The sequence below is a fragment of the Saccopteryx bilineata genome, chromosome 9, assembly GCF_036850765.1.
Source record: "Saccopteryx bilineata isolate mSacBil1 chromosome 9, mSacBil1_pri_phased_curated, whole genome shotgun sequence".
Taxonomy (NCBI): Eukaryota; Metazoa; Chordata; class Mammalia; order Chiroptera; family Emballonuridae; genus Saccopteryx; species Saccopteryx bilineata.
This window is the reverse complement of record NC_089498.1, coordinates 70354011-70374578: the sequence shown is the minus strand read 5'-3', so window position 1 is coordinate 70374578 and position 20568 is coordinate 70354011. Positions and strand designations below refer to the sequence as shown.

Below are 20568 nucleotides of genomic sequence, written 5' to 3'. Positions count from 1 at the left end.
ATCCAGATCATAATTATATTCTAGATTAGAATACATAAGAATTAAGAAGCTAAACAGATAAAATAGGCCTGCATGTCAGTTTCAAAGGTGACATATTGCTTACCTACCTAGTAAGTGAGAAGTAGCCAAGTAAAGGGCAGACATTAAACCAGTGTTTTCAAACCTTGCTGTGTATTATAATCAGTGGGAAGTGTTTGAAAATCCTGGTGCCCACTATTGAACAGAGTAATATTAAATCAGAATCTCTGGGGATGGGACCCAGGCATGGGTATCTGTTAGAGTATAGGATTAAAGAAGTAATAGTCAATCCTGATATTATTTAGGCATTCATTGGGAGAGCAAGAATCACCAAGAGAAGTGGATTTGTGAAGGCCTAACTTCAAACCTTTACAATCTGCATCTAAATTTTCCATAGCACTCTGCATCTTTGTTGGGACAGAGGGGGTGACCTAAGTTTCTCTTTATACTGAGAGCTATACAGGCTGCTCAGGTGAACCTCATTTCTGATCAAAGAATTAGAATGTAGAATAGCTACATGTGATGAATATTGATTATTAGCATGAGAAACTAACCCATTTTTATAAAGTACCTTGGAGCCATCTTTCCATGACTATAATTTTTTAAAGACTACATCTCGCAGCAGTTGGCTCCAAGAATGCATAAGTCACACTTTGGCTTCATAGTAATAGAAACTTGCCAAGTGCTGTAGGAAAATGTTGGAATTGTATCCCTTCTTTGGTTGTTTTTTACAAACGGAGAATTAATTTGATACAATACCAATATTAAGATATAAAGACTTAAAAATTTTATGAAATACTTTTGTCAGGTATTAAACACTCCAAAAAGAGATTGTTGGGGGAAAAAGTGATCTCTCTTCCTTCCTCAGTTCCCTTTTCCATGAACCCCCCCCCAAAACCACGAAACAAATACAAACAAAAATAAGTGCAAACAAACAATTGCAAAATGTGAACAGATCTGGGTGCTAGGGTCTACCTTGCAGTCCAGCCGACAGAGGCGCCCCTCATGAGCTACCATGTCCCCAGGAGCCTGCAGGAAGTGTGGTCGGAAAAAGCGTTCCTGTAGGGGCTCTTTGTCTCTTTCTTGAACTCGGGACCTTCCTCTGTAACAACAAACATGTTCAGGCATTAAATACAGAAACCAGTTTACAGGCCCTGGCTGGGTAGCTGCACAACAGTGGAACAACAAATTGATGTCTCTCTCTCTCTCTTTCTTTCTCTCAAATCAATAAATAAATTTTAAAAATGAAAAAAAAAAAAAAAGAAACCAGTTTACAAATTTTGACAGTAGGCTTTTAGGCATGGCAATAGGGCCTGGAGAACAGAATTTTTCTTTTCTTTTTTTTTTTTTTTGGTGGGGTGGTAAGGGAAGGGAGGAATGTGCTGGACCATAAACAAATAATAAATAATGGTGTGGACCTGATGTAAGAAAATAAAGTGGTAAGTATCTCATACACTGTAAGATTATGTTGTGAGCTCTAATTAAAGAAACGGGCTTCAGCTTCTTTCTCTGTGAAGTCATTCTGGGTTAAATGGCTTAGCTCCCCTTACCTTGGGTTTGACCAGTTGTTCAAAAGTTTCAAAATGAACAAATAAATCCATATTCAAGCTGAACCTCAAATGAGAGCCAAAAGAGAAGTCCTGTTTATTACTCAGAACAAGGCAGCTGCAATCCCTGTGTCTCTGAGTAATAAAACTTGACCTGGCTATAAATTATGGCAGACCATTAAAAATTACCATGTATTTACTGGTTCAGACTGACCAACAGTAACAGCTGTTCTTGAACAAAAAGTGAAGAAGAAGGTATCGTGCAACAGTGGTGAAATACTTATGAGAAATATGAGCCACTATTTTTGTTTCTTTGGTAAGTCAAATTTAATTCCTCCATGTCAGCAACTATGGAATGCTTTGCTAAGATTTTATGGCACCATATGACTCAAGGAAATGCCATGTTCTTTCTTCTTAGTGATTAGTAAAATCAGAGGGAGGAAGAAAGGCAAATGTTTATTGGAAACAATTGGTATATTGGAGACCACACAACAAAAATATTCAAGCTATATCCATATAATCATTAACAGTTTTTGTTTTATTAAAGAAAAAAATGGCAATTTAATCCAAAGAGTCTGATTTATATGTATACAGGTGCTAATCATGGTTACAAATTTTGAAGCATTAAAGTGTGCTGTAGGCCAGTACTTCTCAAATTTAGTGTGCTTATGAGCCACCTGGGATCTTACTAAAATGTGATTCTGATTCAGTAGGTCTGGGGCGGGGCTTGGGTTTCTGCACTTTCAACAAGCTTCCAAGTGATGCTGATGCTACAGGTGGAGGACTACACTTTAAGTAACAGTTTCTAGACCCAGTACTTCAGTGCTCTTGCTTGGAAGGGGCTAGAGAAGGAAGGTTCCTATTGTCTTTACCTGTGAGACTGACCAGTAGGAGTTAGTCGACTGCGCATAGGCAAACTCTGGACCATTAAGTGGCCAGAACAGCTGATTCTCCCCTAAGAAACAGAAAATGAACAAGATTAAAACAAGAATTCCACATTTTTTTCAATTTATATCCTTTTTTCCTGGACATGAACATTATGAACCTTTTGGTTAACTATTATAAATTATGTTTGGAGGGGATAAAAATATAATATGATTTTTAAATCACTGTTAATATTCCAAGGGGAGGGATTTTTAAGAATATTTTGATGACTTTCATTTTTAAGCTGAGAAACGAACAAAGCACAAGTGTAAAAAAATCTTAAATTCATGTGCACTTCACATTATCTGCAGCCACATGCAGACATCATGGCCAGTGTTCTTATACTTTCTTCAATAGGGATTCTCTTCAAAACTAATATTTTAATAGGAAGTGTGGGTGAGAATGGAAATTCCTATGCTAACAGTAGTGGAATATATATATATTTATTCAACCATAGCTTTTAGGGGAAGTTTAAGTCAATCTCATTCAGAAAAGAAAAGCAAAAGATTATGGCTTTCTAACTTTTACCAATATATATATATTGGTAAAAAATATATATGAGATTATGAGTATGTGAGATATTTGCAAGACTTTGTGAAGTAATTTGCTTATTCTCTAAATGAAAAAACCAAACCATTCTTTGACAGATTGATTTATTGACTCTTGAAGAGAGCCAATGACTTGATAAACACAAGATTTAGCCCAATGGGTCTGGGATGTATACACAGTGAATAGATAACCACTAATATCCTTTGACAGAGGCTGAAGGGTTAAGTGACCCATCAGTGGTTAACTGGTTTTCTAAATCGTGATACTGTGCTCTAGTTACATGCAATCACAATGCTTCTCATTCATTTTCCTCAGCAATTCTAGTAACTCGCACTTCTCAAGTTCACACTCATGACATCAACTGCTCCTTCCTCAGAGTGCAGCACAATGCAGGACCCTGCATCTCCACCTGAGGGTTGGCAGCCATGATGGTGTAGTTGCCATCGTCATCACTGGTGGTGGATTCAATATGCAGAGAACATGTTCCGTCTCCTTCCCGCCTCATTTTGCAGTGCTCATTTCTCTTTGAAATCTGCTTCCCATCTTTGAACCAATAAACCTGAAATGAAAGATAATCAAGGTCAATGTACATTGTTCTGTACATCTTTAGAGGATAATGAAGTAGGGAGTAGGGTGAGGCAAGGGCTGATTCCCATCTCTATAAATGACTCATCTCTTATAAAACACTTAGAAAAAAATTTAAAACATATTAAAAACAGTATAATATACTATTATACTTTCACAATGCTTAAGTAAAAAATTCTGTATAATTTAGGATCAAAATAAAGCTTTTAACTTTTTTTATTGTACTTCATAGTTATTTTAAAAGTTGCCCTAAGAACCAGACATATTTTCAGAGGCAAAATAATGAAAACCAGGATCTGAATCATTTTCCATTATGCTATCCCATTAAAGGCTCAAGTTTTCTGCAGTTACAGATCTCAGGGCCTAGAATAGCTCATTTTCTTGAAAAGATAGTGTGGTTCATTATGACAAGTGGGATGAGGCCAGATTCACTCACTAAATTTCTCATCCGACTAAACTTTGAATATATATATATTGAACATATTTATTCAGCCATAACTTTTAGGAGAAGTTTAAGTCAAATTATTTTCTAATGAGAATATATATAGTTCATGTTAAGTTTTGCATGTATCAAAATCTCCCAAAGATGAGGGAAGAGGGGATAAAATTACTGGTTGCATCTGCCCCCCCTTTCCATTTCCTGGTTACTTAACCATACATGATAACGCCATGCTGATTAATGTTTGTGAAAGAAGAGTGGAGAGATCCCCTGCTACAGCGATACCTGGTGTAAATTCTTCTCTCAGCTTACTGCCAAAAAATCTGATGACTCATAAGATTTTTCAGCAGCCAGTGATAATATGACATTTTTAGCATTTACCAAGCTAACAGTAATGATACAAATATAGCTCACTTTGCACAACAGGCACACTGTGGATATTCAATGTGTTAAATTAAAAAAATATATATTAATTTGCTGAGTTTGATGGCTGAGAGAATCAATAGCCCAAAACAGATGATCATGATTAAGACGTTTATTTTAAAATTTTAATAAAATTCTAACCAACAAGTGTTGATTTATTTTTGGCCTAGTTAACAATCCTATTCCTGCTTATCTCTTTTTAGTCAAATTATTTGGGCATTGTTAATTTTCTGTTATTGGTTTTTATTCCTTTGTAGATGCTTTATCTGAGTCTGATATGACTCTCTCAAGGTACTGTCTCCAGTTCTGTGGTGTTGCTTTGCCAACTGGCTGGTCATTTTCCCTTACCTTTGGAACAGGTATCCCAACAATCTTGCAGGTGAATGTGACTGGAGAGCCTTCTGTGACTCGAAAGTGCTTGAGTCTTTTGTCAAAGATGGGAGCAATACACTTGCCCGTGGGGATCTCATCGTGTTGGATTTCATCATCTGATTCATCAACAGGGGTACGTTCCAAGCGAAACTCTATTTCATTCATCAGTCTCTGCTCAAAACTTGAAATTTTGTATTCCTGTCAAAATAGCAAACATTCCACTTCTGTGGGTGAGGAAGAAGGTATCATTATAGTTTAAAGATGCAACTTTTTAAGGTTCAGATGGAACCCCAATAAACCAAGAATGTTCCACTTCCAGTTTCTTACCATAAATACTAAAGGAGATTTCAGTGTCTCTACTATAATTCCAAACTGCCTTAGGGAATCCTGATTCCTCACCTTGAGTATTAAGCTCCAGTAGAGTCATGTAGGGAACAGAATGAAGATGGAAAGTCATTTCCACAACTACTATCAATGTCCATTTCCACATGTAAAACTGCCTATAATGGTATTTTGAAAAAGCTATTCTGAACTGCATTCAGATGCATGACTGCGTTACCAACTTCCTGTCTCTGCTGGACATTCCCATCTGCATTCCTGAGGAAAATCTGTCTTGAATAAATCTTCCTTGATCCCACATCGGTCTTCATTGCATCTCTCTGCTCCCTTCACAACAAAGTTATTCGAAACCATTTTATATTGTTACAGGATCATTTCCTAGTCACCTATTCTCTTGCTAACCTACTCCATTTAGGACTGTGTTCTCATGTTGCACTGAAATTATTATTATTTTTGTTAGGGTCTCTAAATTTGCTAGATCTTGTTGTCGCTTATCTGTTCTTACCTTGTTGGACCTCTCAGCAGCATTAGATGCAGATGGCTACTTTCTCCTTTTTGAAACATCCTTCTGTTGGTTTTCATGACACCATACTGGTTTTCCTTCTCTTTCTCTAGCTGCTCCTTATCAGTCTTCTTTGCTAGCTCCTAATTCTAGTTAGGTGATCTCATCCAATCCCACAACTTCAGATACTTTCTGTATGCTAATAGCCCTAAGTCCATATCTCTAAGACTGGTATTTCCCCAGAACTCATATACCCATAGATTTACTCTGTATCATGAGAGTCATATGCCCACCAATTAGACTACATCATGGCTTGGGTCCCCAGTGGACATCTCAAATTTAGCATGGTCCAAACAATGCCTACTTGATTTCAATCCCTCAGAAATGCTCCTATCCTGCTCTTTTTCATCTTAGGAAATGGCATTACTATTCATCTATTTGGTTAAGTGGTTAAACCAGTGTTTCCTCACATTGTCTATGGTGAAAAGCAGGCTTCTATACACTTTTAACTTGTACTTTTATAAGTGAAAATAAAATTTAATTACTAGAAAAATGAAAATTTAAAAGCATGCGAAATTATGTTCAATAGACATGAAATTTCTCTATCAAATTATTATAAAGATTTCTTAATGGTTACTCTCAATTTCTGTACTTATCTCAAGGTGGAGAGGAGATAGTTTGCAGACTGCCACTATAAATGTATATGTACTGATCATATATTTATTGTTTTGCCAATACTAAAAATTGGGAGGTGATGATAAAAGAACACTCAGTGAATTATTTTAAAAATACTAAAAGAATTGAGAGCATAGAAATAAATCTACATGTATATGGACAAATAATGTTTTAAAAAGGAGCCAAAACACACAATGGAGAAAGGAAATCCTCTTCAATAGATGGTTCTAAGAATATTAGAAAGCCACTGCAAAACAATTAAACTAGACTACTATTTGTCAACATACACAAAAATTAATTCAAAGTGAATCAAGAACCTAAATATAAGACCTGAAACAATAAATTACACAAAAGAAAACAAAGATACTAAAGTTATAAACCTTGGTCTTACAGATTATATCTTATGAAATTGACCTTAAAGAACAAGGGAGCCCTGGCCGGTTGGCTCAGCGGTAGAGCGTTGGCCTAGCGTGCGGAGGACCCGGGTTCGATTCCCGGCCAGGGCACACAGGAGAAGCGCCCATTTGCTTCTCCACCCCTCCGCTGCGCCTTCCTCTCTGTCTCTCTCTTCCCCTCCCACAGCCGAGGCTCCATTGGAGCAAAGATGGCCCGGGCGCTGGGGATGGCTCCTTGGCCTCTGCCTCAGGCGCTAGAGTGGCTCTGGTCCCAACATGGCGACGCCCAGGATGGGCAGAGCATTGCCCCTGGTGGGCGTGCCGGGTGGATCCCGGTCGGGCGCATGCGGGAGTCTGTCTGACTATCTCTCCCTGTTTCCAGCTTCAGAAAAAAGCAAAAAAAAAAAAAAAAAAAAAAAAGAACAAGGGAAGTAAAAGCAAAAATAAGTGAATGGACTTGTCCAGGTAGTGGTGCAATGGATAGAGTGTTGACCTGGAATGTTGAGGACCCAGGTTTGAAACTCCAAGGTAACCAGCTTGAGCATGGGTTTACCAGCTTGAGTATAGGGTTGCCAGCTGGAGCATAGGATCATAGACATGACCCCATGGTCTCTGGTTTAAGCCCAGTGGTTGCTCGCTTGAAGTCCAAGGTCACTGGCTTGCACTCAAGGTCACTGGCTTGAGCAAGGGATCACTGGCTCAGCTGGAAGCCCCGGTCAAGGCACAGAAGAGAAGCAATCAATGAACAACTAAAGTGCTAAAACTATGAGTTGATGCTTCTCATCTCTCTCCCTTCCTGTTTGTGTGTGTGTGTGTCTCTCTCTCTCTCTCTCATAAATAAATAAATAAATAAATAAATAAATAAATAAGGTTATATCAGACTTAAAAACTTCTGCACAGCAAAAGAAACCATCAACAAAACAAAAAAACAACCAACCAACCAAATGGAATAAGGTATTTGCAAATGACACTTCCAGTGAGGGGTTAGCATCCAAAATATATAAATAACTAATGCAACTCAATAACAAAAAACAAACAATCCAATTAGAAAATGGGCAGAGGACCTGAGTGAACACTTCCCAAGAAGACATACAAATAGCCAATAGATATGCAGGTTGCTTTTCACTAGTTATTAGGGAAATGTAAATCAAACTACAATGAGATACCATTTCAAACCTGTTAGAATAGCTATTATTAACAAGACAAGGAATAACAAGTGTTGAAGAGGTTGTGGAGAAAAAGGAACCATCATTCACTGCTGGTGGGAATGTAAACTGGTACAGCCACTATAGAAAACAATATAGAGAGTCCTCAAAAAATTAAAAATAGAGTTCTCATATGACCCAGCAACTAGTCAAGTAACTACCCAAAATATTTGAAAACATTTATTCATAAAGATATATATGTATCTCTATGTTCATTGCAGTATATTCTGATTATACAACTGATTAAACAACTGAAGTATCCTTCAATAGATGATTGGATAAAGAAGATGTGGTATATATATAATGGACTACTCAGCTGTAAGAAGAGACAGAATACTGCCATTTGTGACAATATGGGTGGATCTTGAAAATATTATGCTAACAAAATAAATCAGATGGAAAAAGTCAATAACCATATGATTTTACTCATATGTGGGATACAAAAGCAACAAATGAACAAACAAAAACTCATTTTTGTATGGTGGTACCAGAGGGAAAGGTTTTGGGGTGAGGTAGTTAAGGGTAAATGGGGTCAAATATATAGAGATGGAAGAAAATTTGACTTTGGGTGGTGAACACACAATATAATATACAGATCATAGAATTGCACACTTGAAACCTACATAATTATATTAATCAGTGTCAACCTAATAAATTTAATTACAAATACTATTTGTAACTATTGAGCATAAGTTGTAAACAGATTCTAACTAGAAGTTTTCACTGAGGCACCAAACTACATATCAGAAGAGAAGTGAGTTGGGAGACAAATTATTCTGCAGCAATTTCAAAGCAGGTGCTTAAGGCTAGGTTAGGTGATTTAAAGCCTTTCCTTCCAACAGAGAGATGAAAATCAGGAGGGAGAAGATCTAGTGAGAGGACTTTGGGGAGAGTTATTAATGTCTTTGGGTCTTCTACCTCTACCTCCAGCCCCAGGGTTCCTTTTTATTTCCTTTAAAGATAATCTTGTTAAGGCTGATAATTTTGGGGTCTAATGTCAAAATTATGTTTGAAAACTTGAGACATTGGTTTTCAGGACACAGCTGAAATCAGGACACAGTGTAATCTAGGAGACACAGGGAGAAACATTTTGAGAGACAGCCAAGCTAACCTCTGGGATGAGTCACTCCCCAAATCTGAAGTGAATATTTCCCCTGGAAACAGCAATACCAGCAGAGGGAAGCAGGACACCAGCCAAACAAGTTCTCCCGTGGCACTCAGAGCAGAGTCGCTTAGAAGGAGGAAGCTTTCAGGACTACAGTAGTGAGTGTTAGGGTCTAAACTGTAGCGCCCCCACCCACACAGCTGAGAGCTCGCCCAAGGGCAGGTGGTGGTGGGATGTGGAAGTGCGGTTCTGTCAGCAAGGGCGGAAGCTGGCTGGCCACCACTGAGGCCCAGGTGTGAGCTCAGTCTTACCCGACTGGGGAAGAGGGGCGTGCAAAAGTGGTCAATCCCAGCTGCCTGCAGCCTGCAATCCAGCCTGTGGGGGAAGGGCAGGAACCCCGGAAGGGGTGGAGACCTGCCCTTGAGCAAGGGCACAAGAGCACAGCCTTGCCCTGCTCGTGAAACCAAGGCTTGTGGCCTCACTTGGGAGCCAGATCCTCCTGCAGAGGTGGAGCCAAAAGCCCAGAACAGGCAGAGTCCCATGACTGAGTGTGGGCATGCAGTCCTGCTGGGCCCATGGAGCCAAGGCTTGCAGCAGTCCCACAAGTGGGCTCCTCCTGCAAGGGTGGGGCGAGAGCCCGGAATCAGGTGGAGACCTGCACCTGAGCAGAGGTGCTCACCCTGCCCTCAGGGCTAAGCATAATGCCACCCGAGGGGGCAGGGTGAAGGCCAGAGCCACCAAGGCTTGTACACCCGAGCATGTGATCACAGCCACTCCCAGGAAGGAGAGGCAGAGACCACAGCAACAGCCCCAGTGGGCAGGCATCAGCAACACCCATACCCGAACACCCTAGGCAGCAACAGCAGAGGGGTGGCGGGCCTGCAGACAGCCACACCTAAGGAACACAGAGTTCACACCCAGTGGACTCCAGTGGCCAAAACCTTCTTTTACACAGACAAAATGAGAAGGCAGAGAAATGCAACACAAATGAATCAAAAGAAATCCCCAGAAAAGAGCCTGAATGAGTCAAATATAACCAAATTACCAGATGCAGAGTTTAAAATAATGATTATAAAGATGCTCAAAGATATTAGAACAACAATAGATGGTCATTACTAACACCTAAATAAAGAGATAGCAAATATAAAAAAGGACATTGAAATAATTAAAAAGAATCAGTCAGAAATGACAAATACAATATCAGAAATGAAGAACACAATGGAAGGAATTAAAAGCAGAATGGGTGAAGCTGAGAATCGAATCAGTGAGTTAGAGGACAAGATATATAAAGACAAGAAAGCAGAGCAGAAAAAATAAAAGAGACTCAAAAAGTCTGAGGAAACTCTAAGAGAGCTCTGTGACAACATGAAAGAAATAACATCTGCATCATAGGGGTTCCTGAAGAAGAAGAGAAAGAACAAGGGATAGAGACTTTGTTCAAACATATCATAGCTGAAAACTTCCCTTAATTAAGGCAGGAAAACATCTCACAAGTTCAAAAAGCACAGAGAACTCCATTAAAGAGAAACCCAAAGAAATCTACACCAAGACACATCATAATTAAAATACCAAAGCTAAGTGATAAAAAGAAAATATTAAAAGCTGCTAGAGAAGAAAAGACTATCACCTACAAAGGAGCCCCCATAAGGTGACTTCCGACTTCTCAACAGAAACACTTGAGGCCAGAAGGGAATGGCAAAAGATATTTAAAGTAATGCAGAACAAGAGCCTACAACCAAGACTACTTTATCCAGCAAAGGCTATCGTTTAAAATTGAAGGAGAAATAAAAAGCTTTCCAGACAAAAAAAAAACCCAAAAAACAAAAAACCTCAAGGAATTCACTAGAACCAAACCAAGGCTGCAAGAAATTCTAAGGGGAGTGCTGTAAACAGATCAAAGGAGAAAAAGGGCCCTGGCCAGTTGGCTCAGCGGTAGAGCGTTGGTCTGGCGTGCGGAGGACCCGGGTTTGATTCCCGGCCAGGGCACATAGGAGAAGCACCCATTTGCTTCTCCCCCCCCTTCCTCTCTGTCTCTCTCTTCCCCTCCCACAGCCAAGGCTCCACTGGAGCAAAGATGGCCCGGGCGCTGGGGATGGCTCCTTGGCCTCTGCCCCAGGCACTAGAGTGGCTCTGGTCGCGGCAGAGCGACCCCTCGAAGGGGCAGAGCATCGCCCCCTGGTGGGCAGAGCGTCGCCCCTGGTGGGCATGCCGGGTGGATCCCAGTCGGGCGCATGCGGGAGTCTGTCTGACTGTCTCTCCCCGTTTCCAGCTTCAGAAAAATACAAAAAAATAAATAAATAAATAAATTAAAAAAGGGAGAAAAAGATTATAGCAAAAGAGAAATACAGTTTTAAAGAATAAAATGGCAATAAACAACTACATATCAATAATAACCTCAAATATAAATGGATTAAATGATCTGATCAAAAGACATAGGGTAGCTGCGTGGGTAAGAAAACAGGACCCATACATATGCTGTCTACAAGAGACACAGCTTAAAACAAAAGATGCACATAGACTGAAGATAAAAGGATGGAAAAAAAATATTTCACGCAAATGGAAATAAAAAAAAAAGCTCGGGTAGCAATACTTATATCAGACAAAATGAACTTTAAAACAAAAGCTATAGTAAGAGATAAAGAAGGTCACTACATAATGATAAAGGGAGCAATCTAACAGGAAGATATAACCATTATAAATATCTGCACATCTAATATAGGAGCACCTGAATATATAAAGCAGACTTTGATGGATTTAAAGGATGAGATCAACAGCAATACTATAATAGTAGGGGATTTCAATACCCCACTAAGATCACTAGATAGATCTTCAAGAAAGAAAATTAACAAAGAGACAGCAGTCTTAAAGGACATACTAGATCAGCTCGATTTAATAGGTATCTTCAGAACCTTTCACCCTAAAGCAGCAGAATATACATTCTTTTCAAGTGCTCATGGGACATTCTCTAGGACCGACATCATGTTAGGGCACAAAAGCGGTCTCAACAAATTTAAGAAGATTGAAATCATATCGAGCACTTTCTCTGATCACAATGGCATGAAACTAGAAATCAATCACAACAGAAAAACTGAAAAATACTCAAACACTTGGAAACTAAATAGCATGTCATTAAATAACAAATGGGTTAACAATGAGATCCAAGAAGAAATAAAAACAATCCTAGAAACGAACAATAACGAGCATACATCAACTCAAAATTTATGGGACACAGCAAAAGCAGTCCTTAGAGGGAAGTTCATAGCATTACAGGCATACTTTAAGACACTAGAAAAAGCTCAAATAAACAACTTGACTCTGCATCTAAAAGAACTAGAAAAAGAACAGCAAGTAAAGCCCAGAGGTAGTAGAAGGAAGGAAATAATAAAGATCAGAGCAGAAATAAATGACATAGAGGCTAAAGAAACAATACAGAGGATCAATGAAACCAGGAGCTGGTTCTTTGAAAAGGTAAACAAGATCGACGAACTTTTAACCAGACTCATCACAGAAAAAAGAGAGAGAACTCAAATAAAATTAGAAATGAGAGTGGAGAAATAACAACTGACAGAACAGAAATACAAAATATAGTAAGAAAATACTATGAAGAACTGTATGCCAAAAAACTAGACAACCTAGATGAAATGGACAAATTCCTCGAAACATATAATCTTCCAAAAATTAATCTGGAGGAATCAGAAAACCTAAACAGACCAATTACAACAAACAAATTGAAACAGTTATCAAAAAACTCCCAAAAAAGAAAAGTACTGGGCCTGATGGCTTCACAAGTGAATTCTACCAAATATTCAAAGAAGAACTAACTCCTATCCTTCTCAAGCTATTTCAAAAAATTCAAGAGGAAGGAATACTTCCAAGCTCCTTTTATGAGGCGAGTATAATTCTGATTCCAAAACCAGCACAACACAAAGAAAGAAAATTATAGACCAATATCCCTGATGAATTTAGATGCTAAAATCCTCAATAAAATATTAGCAAACTGGATCCAGCAATATATGAAAAAAATCATACACCATGATCAAGTGGGATTTATTCTTGGGAGGCAAGGCTGGTACAATATTGGCAAATCAATCAATGTGATTCATCACATAAACAAAAGGAAGGAGAAAAACCACATGATAACATCAATAGATGCAGAAAAAGCATTTGATAAAATCCAGCACCCATTCATGATCAAAACTCTCAGCAAAGTGGGAATACAGGGAACATACCTCAACATGATAAAGGCCATCTAAGACAAACCCACAGCTAACATCATACTCAATGTGCAAAAATTAAAAGCAATTCCCTTAAGATCAGGAACAAGGCAGGGGTGCCCCCTTTCACCACTCTTATTCAACATAGTTCTGGACGTCCTAGCCACAGCAATCAGACAAGAAAAAGAAATAAAAGGCATCCAAATTGGAAAAGAAGAAGTAAAACTATCATTATTTGCAGATGATATGATATTGTATATAGAAAACCCTAAAGTCTCAGTCAAAAAACTACTAGACGACCTTATAAATGAATTCAGCAAGGTGGCAGGATATAAAATTAATACTCAGAAATCAGAGGCATTTTTATACACTAACAATGAACTGTCAGAAAGAGAAATTAAGGAAGCAATCCCCTTCACCATTGCAACCAAAAAAATAAAGTACCTAGGAATAGATTTAACCAGGGAGATTAAAGACTTGTACTCGGAAAATTATAAAACATTGATAAAAGAACTCAGGGATGATACAAACAAGTGGAAGCATATACTGTGCTCATCTTTAGGAGGAATAAACATTATTAAAATGTCTATATTACCCAAAGCAATTTATAAATTCAATGTAATACAGATTAAAATACCAATGACTTATTTCAAATAGATAGAATACATATTCCAAAAATTTATATGGAACCAAAAGAGAACACGAATAGTCTCAGCAATCTTGAAAAGGAAGAATAAAGTGGGAGGTATCACATTTCCGGATATCAAGTTATACTACAAGGCCATTATACTCAAAACAGCCTGGTACTGGCATAAGAACAGGCATATAGATCAATGGAACAGAACTGAGAACCCAGAAATAAACCCACACTTTTATGGACAACTAATATTTGACAAAGGAGGTAAGAGCATACATTGGAGTAAAGACAGCCTCTTCAACAAATGGTGTTGGGAAAATTGGACAGCTACCTGCAAAAAAATAAAACTAAACCACCAACTTACACCATACATAAAAATAAACTCAAAAGGATAAAAGGCTTAAATGTAAGCTGTAAAACCATAAGCATCTTAGAAGAAAATATAGGCAGTAAGCTCTCTGACATCTCTCACAGCAATATATTTGCCGATTTATCTTCACGGGCAAGTGAAATAAAAGACAGGATAAACAAATGGGACTATATCAAACTAAAAAGCTTTTGCACAGCTAAAGACAATAAGAACAGAATAAAAGACAAACTATACAATGGGAGAATATATTTAACAATACGTCCGATAAGGGGTTAATAACCCAAATTTATAAAGAACTTGTAGAACTCAATACCAGGAAGACAAACAATCCAATCAAAAAATGGGCCCAAGAAATGAATAGACACTTCTTCAAAGAGGACATACAGAGGCCCTGGCTGATTGCCTCAGTGGTAGAGCGTTGGTCTGGCGTGCGGAAGTTCTGGGTTCGATTCTTGGCCAGGACACACAGGAGAATGGCCCATCTGCTTCTCCACCCCTCCCCCTCTCCTTCCTCTCTGTCTCTCTCTTCCCTTCCTGCAGCCAAGGCTCCATTGGAGCAAAGATGGCTGGGCGCTGGGGATGGCTCCATGGCCTCTGCTTCAGGCACTAGACTGGCTCTGGTCGCAACAGAGCAATGCCCCAGATGGGCAGAGCATCGCCCCCTGGTGGGAGTGCCTGGTGGATCCCGGTCGGGCGCATGCGGGAGTCTGTCTGACTGCCTCCCGTTTCCAGCTTCAGAAAAAAAAAAAAGAAAAAAAAAGAGGACATACAGATGGCCAATAGGCATATGAAAAAATGCTCAACATCACTAATCATTAGAGAAATGCAAATTAAAACCACAATGAGATATCATCTCACACCAATCAGAATGGCGCTCATCAACAAAACAACACAGAATAAGTGCTGGCAAGGATGTGGAGAAAAGGGAACCCTCCTGCACTGCTGGTGGGCATGCAGACTGGTGCAGCCACTGTGGAAAACAGTATGGAGATTCTTAAAAAAATTAAAAATCGACTGCCTTTTGACCCAGCTATACCACTTTTAGGAATATACCCCAAGAACACCATAGCACTGTTTGAAAAGAAGAAATGCACACCCATGTTTATGGGAGCATTGTTCACAATAGCGAAGATCTGGAAACAGCCCAAGTGTCCGTCAGTGAACGAGTGGATTAAAAAGCTTTGGTACATATATACTATGGAATACTACTCAGCCATAAGAAATGATGACATTGGATCATTTACAACAACATGGATGGACCTTGATAACATTATACTGGGAGACATAAGTAAATCAGAAAAAACTAAGAACTATATGATTCCATACATAGGTGGGACATAAAAATGAGACTCAGAGACATGGACAAGAGTGTGGGGGTTACAGGGTGGGGAAAGTAGAGGGAGGGGGCTGGGGGAAGGGAGAAGCACAAAGAAAACTGGTTAGTAGGTGACGGAAGACAATTGGACTTTGGGTGATGGGAATGCAGCATAATCAAATGTCAAAATAACCTAGAGATGTTTTCTCTGAACATATGTACCCTGATTTATCAATGTCACCCCATTAAAATTAATAAAAAAATAACAACAAAAACTCCCATCCATTAGCTTGTCCTCATTTGTGTCTGAAAATAAGTCACTGTCTTCAACAATGAGCGCAAAAACAAGCATGAAAGAGTGGGAAATGCAAGTAAAAAAAAAATCGACAACCACTGTATAAGATGCACCTAGTTTTTATTTTTTTATTTTTATTTTTTGTTTTGTTTTTTTTTTTTACTACAGAGACAGAGAGTGAGTCAGAGAGAGGGATAGACAGGGACAGACAGACAGGTACAGAGAGAGATGAGAAGCATCAATCATTAGTTTTTTATTGCATGTTGTAACACCTTAGTTGTTCATTGATTGCTTTCTCATATGTGCCTTGACCACGGGCCTTCAGCAGACCGAGTAGCCCCTTGCTGGAGCCAGTGACCTTGGGTTCAAGCTGGTGGGCTTTTTGCTCAAACTAAATGAGCCCGCGCTCAAGCTGGCGACCTTGGGGTCTCGAACCTGGGTTCTCTGCATCCCAGTCCGACGCTCTATCCAGTGCACCACCACCTGGTCTGGCCACCCAGTTTTTAGACCCCAAAATTTTCAAAAAACGTGCATCTTATACATGGGGAAATACAGTATTATTGTTGTTGTTTCAGGGAGATCCACAGTATGGAGATATGATAAAAGATTCCTATACAAACTTGGAGGTTGACATACATAAAGGATGCCTTCTTTTTCTGTTTATCTAATAATTACATGCTACATTCAATAGAAATAACCAGACTTCATAACCTATTTCTTATCCCTTCTGCCAAATTCTTATTAAGCACCTACTATGTGCTAAATACTATGATAGATACTGGGATACAACATTCTATAAAGCATAGACTCTGCCTTCAAAGAGGTTGTGTAAAAACACTTCAAATCCATTTTTCCCCTTAAGAATAAATAATTACTAAAATATACACTTATTTTATACTTAAATATTTAGTCAATATTAGTTTTGCTTGATTTCAGCTTTCTGTATTGCTGTGTGTAATTTCAGTGTTTTTTAAAAAAGTTTTCATCTTTTTAATCAGTTGATTAAAATAGATTGCTATCATAGCAAGTAGCTGGCCACAATTGTGTATAATCAGAATCTATATATAGTCAAGTGAGATAATTTCTATAGATACGCGACAGACCTAAAATTTTCTACTTGAAAAGAGTTTCATTATTCTATCTGAAATGAATGTAAGTCTCATCGGTGTGTGTAAATTCAGCAAATATTTCTTGAGCACCTACTCTGTGACAGACATAACAGGGGTACAACAATGAACAAGATACCCCACAATCCCAGCTCCCAGGGAGCTTGCAATTGGTGTGTCATGGGTGGGGCCATGGCAGATGACATTGGGACACTTCACTGCAGTGTGTCCTACATGCCCAAGGTGGGCAACTTAAGGCTGATGACTATGTGGAATTTTTATTAGAAAAGGAATGGATGGCAAGACTGCTGACAAAAGAGAATTTTAATAAAGAATTTATAGTAAGAGATGAAAGAGGTAAGATTTAAATAGAGGGAATGACTAAGCTGCTTAGAGAAGAAGAGGAACAAAAGGCAGAGCAAGAATTAGCTACTTTTTCCCACCCTGTCATACAGAGCAGTATCTGGGAACTGCAGACAATTTTAAAGAAGCATTCATTTTTTAAAAAGGGAGGGAAGAGCAGAATAAAAAAATGGGAAGGTTTCAAGAGAAATGAGGTCAAGGAGGAAAGTTGAAATGAGACATTAAATATTTGTATGTGTGCATAGATTTAGAAATTAACTGTCAATAAATGTTTATTGGGTTCATAACATCTGCTAAGTCATGTCTCAATTAGAATCATTGGTCATGAAGGCTCCATTACATTTTGTGATCTTGGGTTTCTTTGACTCTCAGATTCACCTTGCTAATTTAAACCATTTAAGTTCAACTGATGTTCAGTGAGGATCCATTGGTGGTGAATAATAAGTTCAGAATAAGAAATGATGCAGTCTTTTCAATGATCTTGAAATTTGGGCACCTCTCTCTTCGCTTATCCCCAACCCCCCAAAAAATGTGTTGTCAGCTTAGGAAGCTAAACATTTTAATAAATATGAATATCTGAATGGATAAATATGAATATTTGAATAAGTATGAATATCTGATGACAACTTTGTGTTACATAAAGTTCTAAGAATCAACAAGCAAATGTTAATTGATGATTAGGAATGTTATATAAAACAAGTTAGAGGATAGCCTGACCAGGTGGTTGTGCAGTGGATAGAGCATCGGCCTGTGACACTGAGGACCCAAGTTTAAAATCCCAAGGTTGCCGGCTTAAGCATGGGCTCACCAGCTTCAGCATGGGGTCAATGGCTTGAGCATGGGTGGGATGATACACATGATTCCATGGTCACTGGCTTGAGCCTAAGGTTGCTGGCTTGAGCAAGGGGTCACTGCCTCTGTTGGAGCCTCCCCTTCCAGTCAAGGCACATATGAGAAAACAATCAATGAACAACTAAAGTGCCACAATGAAGACTTGATGTTTCTCATCTCTCTCCCTTCCAGCCTGTCAGTCCCCATCTGTCCTTGTCTGTCCCCCTACCTTGCTAGAAAACAACAACAAAAACAAGTTAGAGGATAAATGCTGGAATAGTACAACAAACAAATAAAAGTGGTAGATATAGCACTTTCTAAAAATATAATTTAGAAGTTTGAGTTCTAAGGAGGAAATGATTTATAATCAATATTCATTGCCTGACCAGGCAGTGGCATAGTGGATAGAGCATCGGTCTGGGACACAAAGAACCCAGGTTTGAAACCTCAAGGTCACCAGTTTGAGCATGGGCTCACCCAGCTTGAGTGTGGGGTCTCTGACTTGAGCGTGGGATCATAGATATGACCCCATGGTTGCTGGCCAGGGCCCAAAGGTCACTGAATTGAATCCCAAGGTCGCTGCCTTGAGCCCAAGGTTGCTGGCTTGAGCAAGGGGTCACACACTCTGCTGTAGCCCCCCAGTCAAGGCACATATAAGAAAGCAATCAACGAACAACTAAGATTCTGCAACAAAGAATTGATGCTTCTCATTTTTTTCCCTTACTGTCTGTCTGTCCCTATCTGTCCCTCTCTCTGTCTCTGTCACACACACAAAAAAATAATAATAGTCATTGTTCAAGAGCATACATACATAACGTAGTAATGCTAGACAACACACATCTCCTAAGGCAGTTACTAGGAGTAACTTAATTTGCTTAGGAATCAAATAGGGCAAATGAGTCCAGCCTTCTGGATCTAAATGTTTTCAAAGCAAAACCCCCAAAACAAATGCATACTCTTCAAAAGAAGTCACTTGCTTCCCCCTCGGATGTGTAGGCTACTATGAGAGTGAGAAAACAGATCATTTGAATTCCTTCATTTCATTTGTGTCCCAGTACTGCAGGTATAAATGGCTACCAATACTCAGTGTTTCTTTACTATTGTTCTTTATTTTTCTAAGCAAATTTTCTTCTTCTTAACTTTACTAATGGGCCAAAGTGCATTTTAGGCAGTTCTTCATGACATTTTCACTATCACTTCCCAAGGCAGCAATAAACAAACAATATTATAATATGGTCATTATTTGATTCCTCAATACTTCCTCAGAATCAACATCTACCAACCCAGTGCAAGCATTCATTCCATCTTGTACAGCTCCTTAGTTTTCTGAATTGAATTTATGTGGGTTGGCTTTCAAGGCATAGAAGACAGTCTAAGACTAATCTACCATAATAATTCTCTGAAGAACACTGACACATGTCACAGATAGTCAGATGGAGAGCACTGAGATATTTCTGAGACTGTTCTTAGTCCCTGTTATTGGCCCTGAAGTTAATTCACCATGCAGGTTTGTTTTGTTTTGTTTTTACAGAGACAGAGAAAGAGTCAGAGAGAGGGATAGACAGGGACAGACAGACAGGAATGGAGAGATGAGAAGCATCAATCATTAGTTTTTCGTTGTGCATTGTGACACCTTAGTTGTTCATTGATTGCTTTCTCATATGTGCCTTGACTGTGGGCCTTCAGCAGACAGAGTAACCCCTTGCTTGAGTCAGTGACCTTGGGTCCAAGCTGGTGAGCTTTTGCTCAAACCAGATGAGCCCGTGCTTAAGCTCAAGCTGGCGACCTCAGGGTCTTGAGCCTGGGTCCTCGGCATCCTAGTCCGATGCCCTATCCACTGCGCCACCACCTGGTCAGGCTCACCATGCAGGTTTAATAAAGAGTTCTTACTGGGCTTTTGGCACTCAACTTCTGTTCATATTTACATGTGTTCACACTTCAGATAACGAAGAGGAAACCTCTACTTTCTCCTGAATTGGGCAATGGATTAATATGTGTCTACCTATAGACTAACCAAACAGCTCGTGTGCTGACCTGGTATCATTCTTACAGGGTTCTAATCACTCCCTCTCAATAACACATTAGAGGATTAACAACCACAAATAGATGACAATTTTATAGAAAAACAAATCTGCGTTAGATGGAGCAACATTTATGGGGCTTAAAGGTAAGTGTTGTCATAAAACTGGAAAAGGCAGCAGAGTTTTGGGGAAAACGTGAAAGTGTCATGCAGATTAGGGCTCTAGTTGTAGTTCCACCACTGACAGTTTGACAACTGTGCCTCAGTTTCTCTATCTAGAAGATGGAAGAGAATAATGGTTGTCTTGGTATTGTTCTCCCAGAAATATATGTTATGGGA

The 20568-nt window shown here is 39.1% G+C and overlaps 1 protein-coding gene across 3 annotated transcripts in view; it reads right to left on the bottom strand.

Moving 5' to 3' along the window:
• Window positions 1–20568, bottom strand: part of MYPN (myopalladin) — a 128977-nt gene that overhangs the window by 11793 nt on the left and 96616 nt on the right. For all 3 annotated transcript variants that reach the window (XM_066243961.1, XM_066243962.1, XM_066243960.1), the window contains 4 exons: window positions 4834–5055; window positions 3448–3597; window positions 2438–2520; window positions 994–1120 (listed from right to left, as the gene is read on the bottom strand). In XM_066243961.1, the coding sequence (XP_066100058.1) occupies window positions 994–1120; window positions 2438–2520; window positions 3448–3597; window positions 4834–5055 (582 nt within the window). The remainder of the gene's footprint in view (window positions 1–993; window positions 1121–2437; window positions 2521–3447; window positions 3598–4833; window positions 5056–20568) is intronic.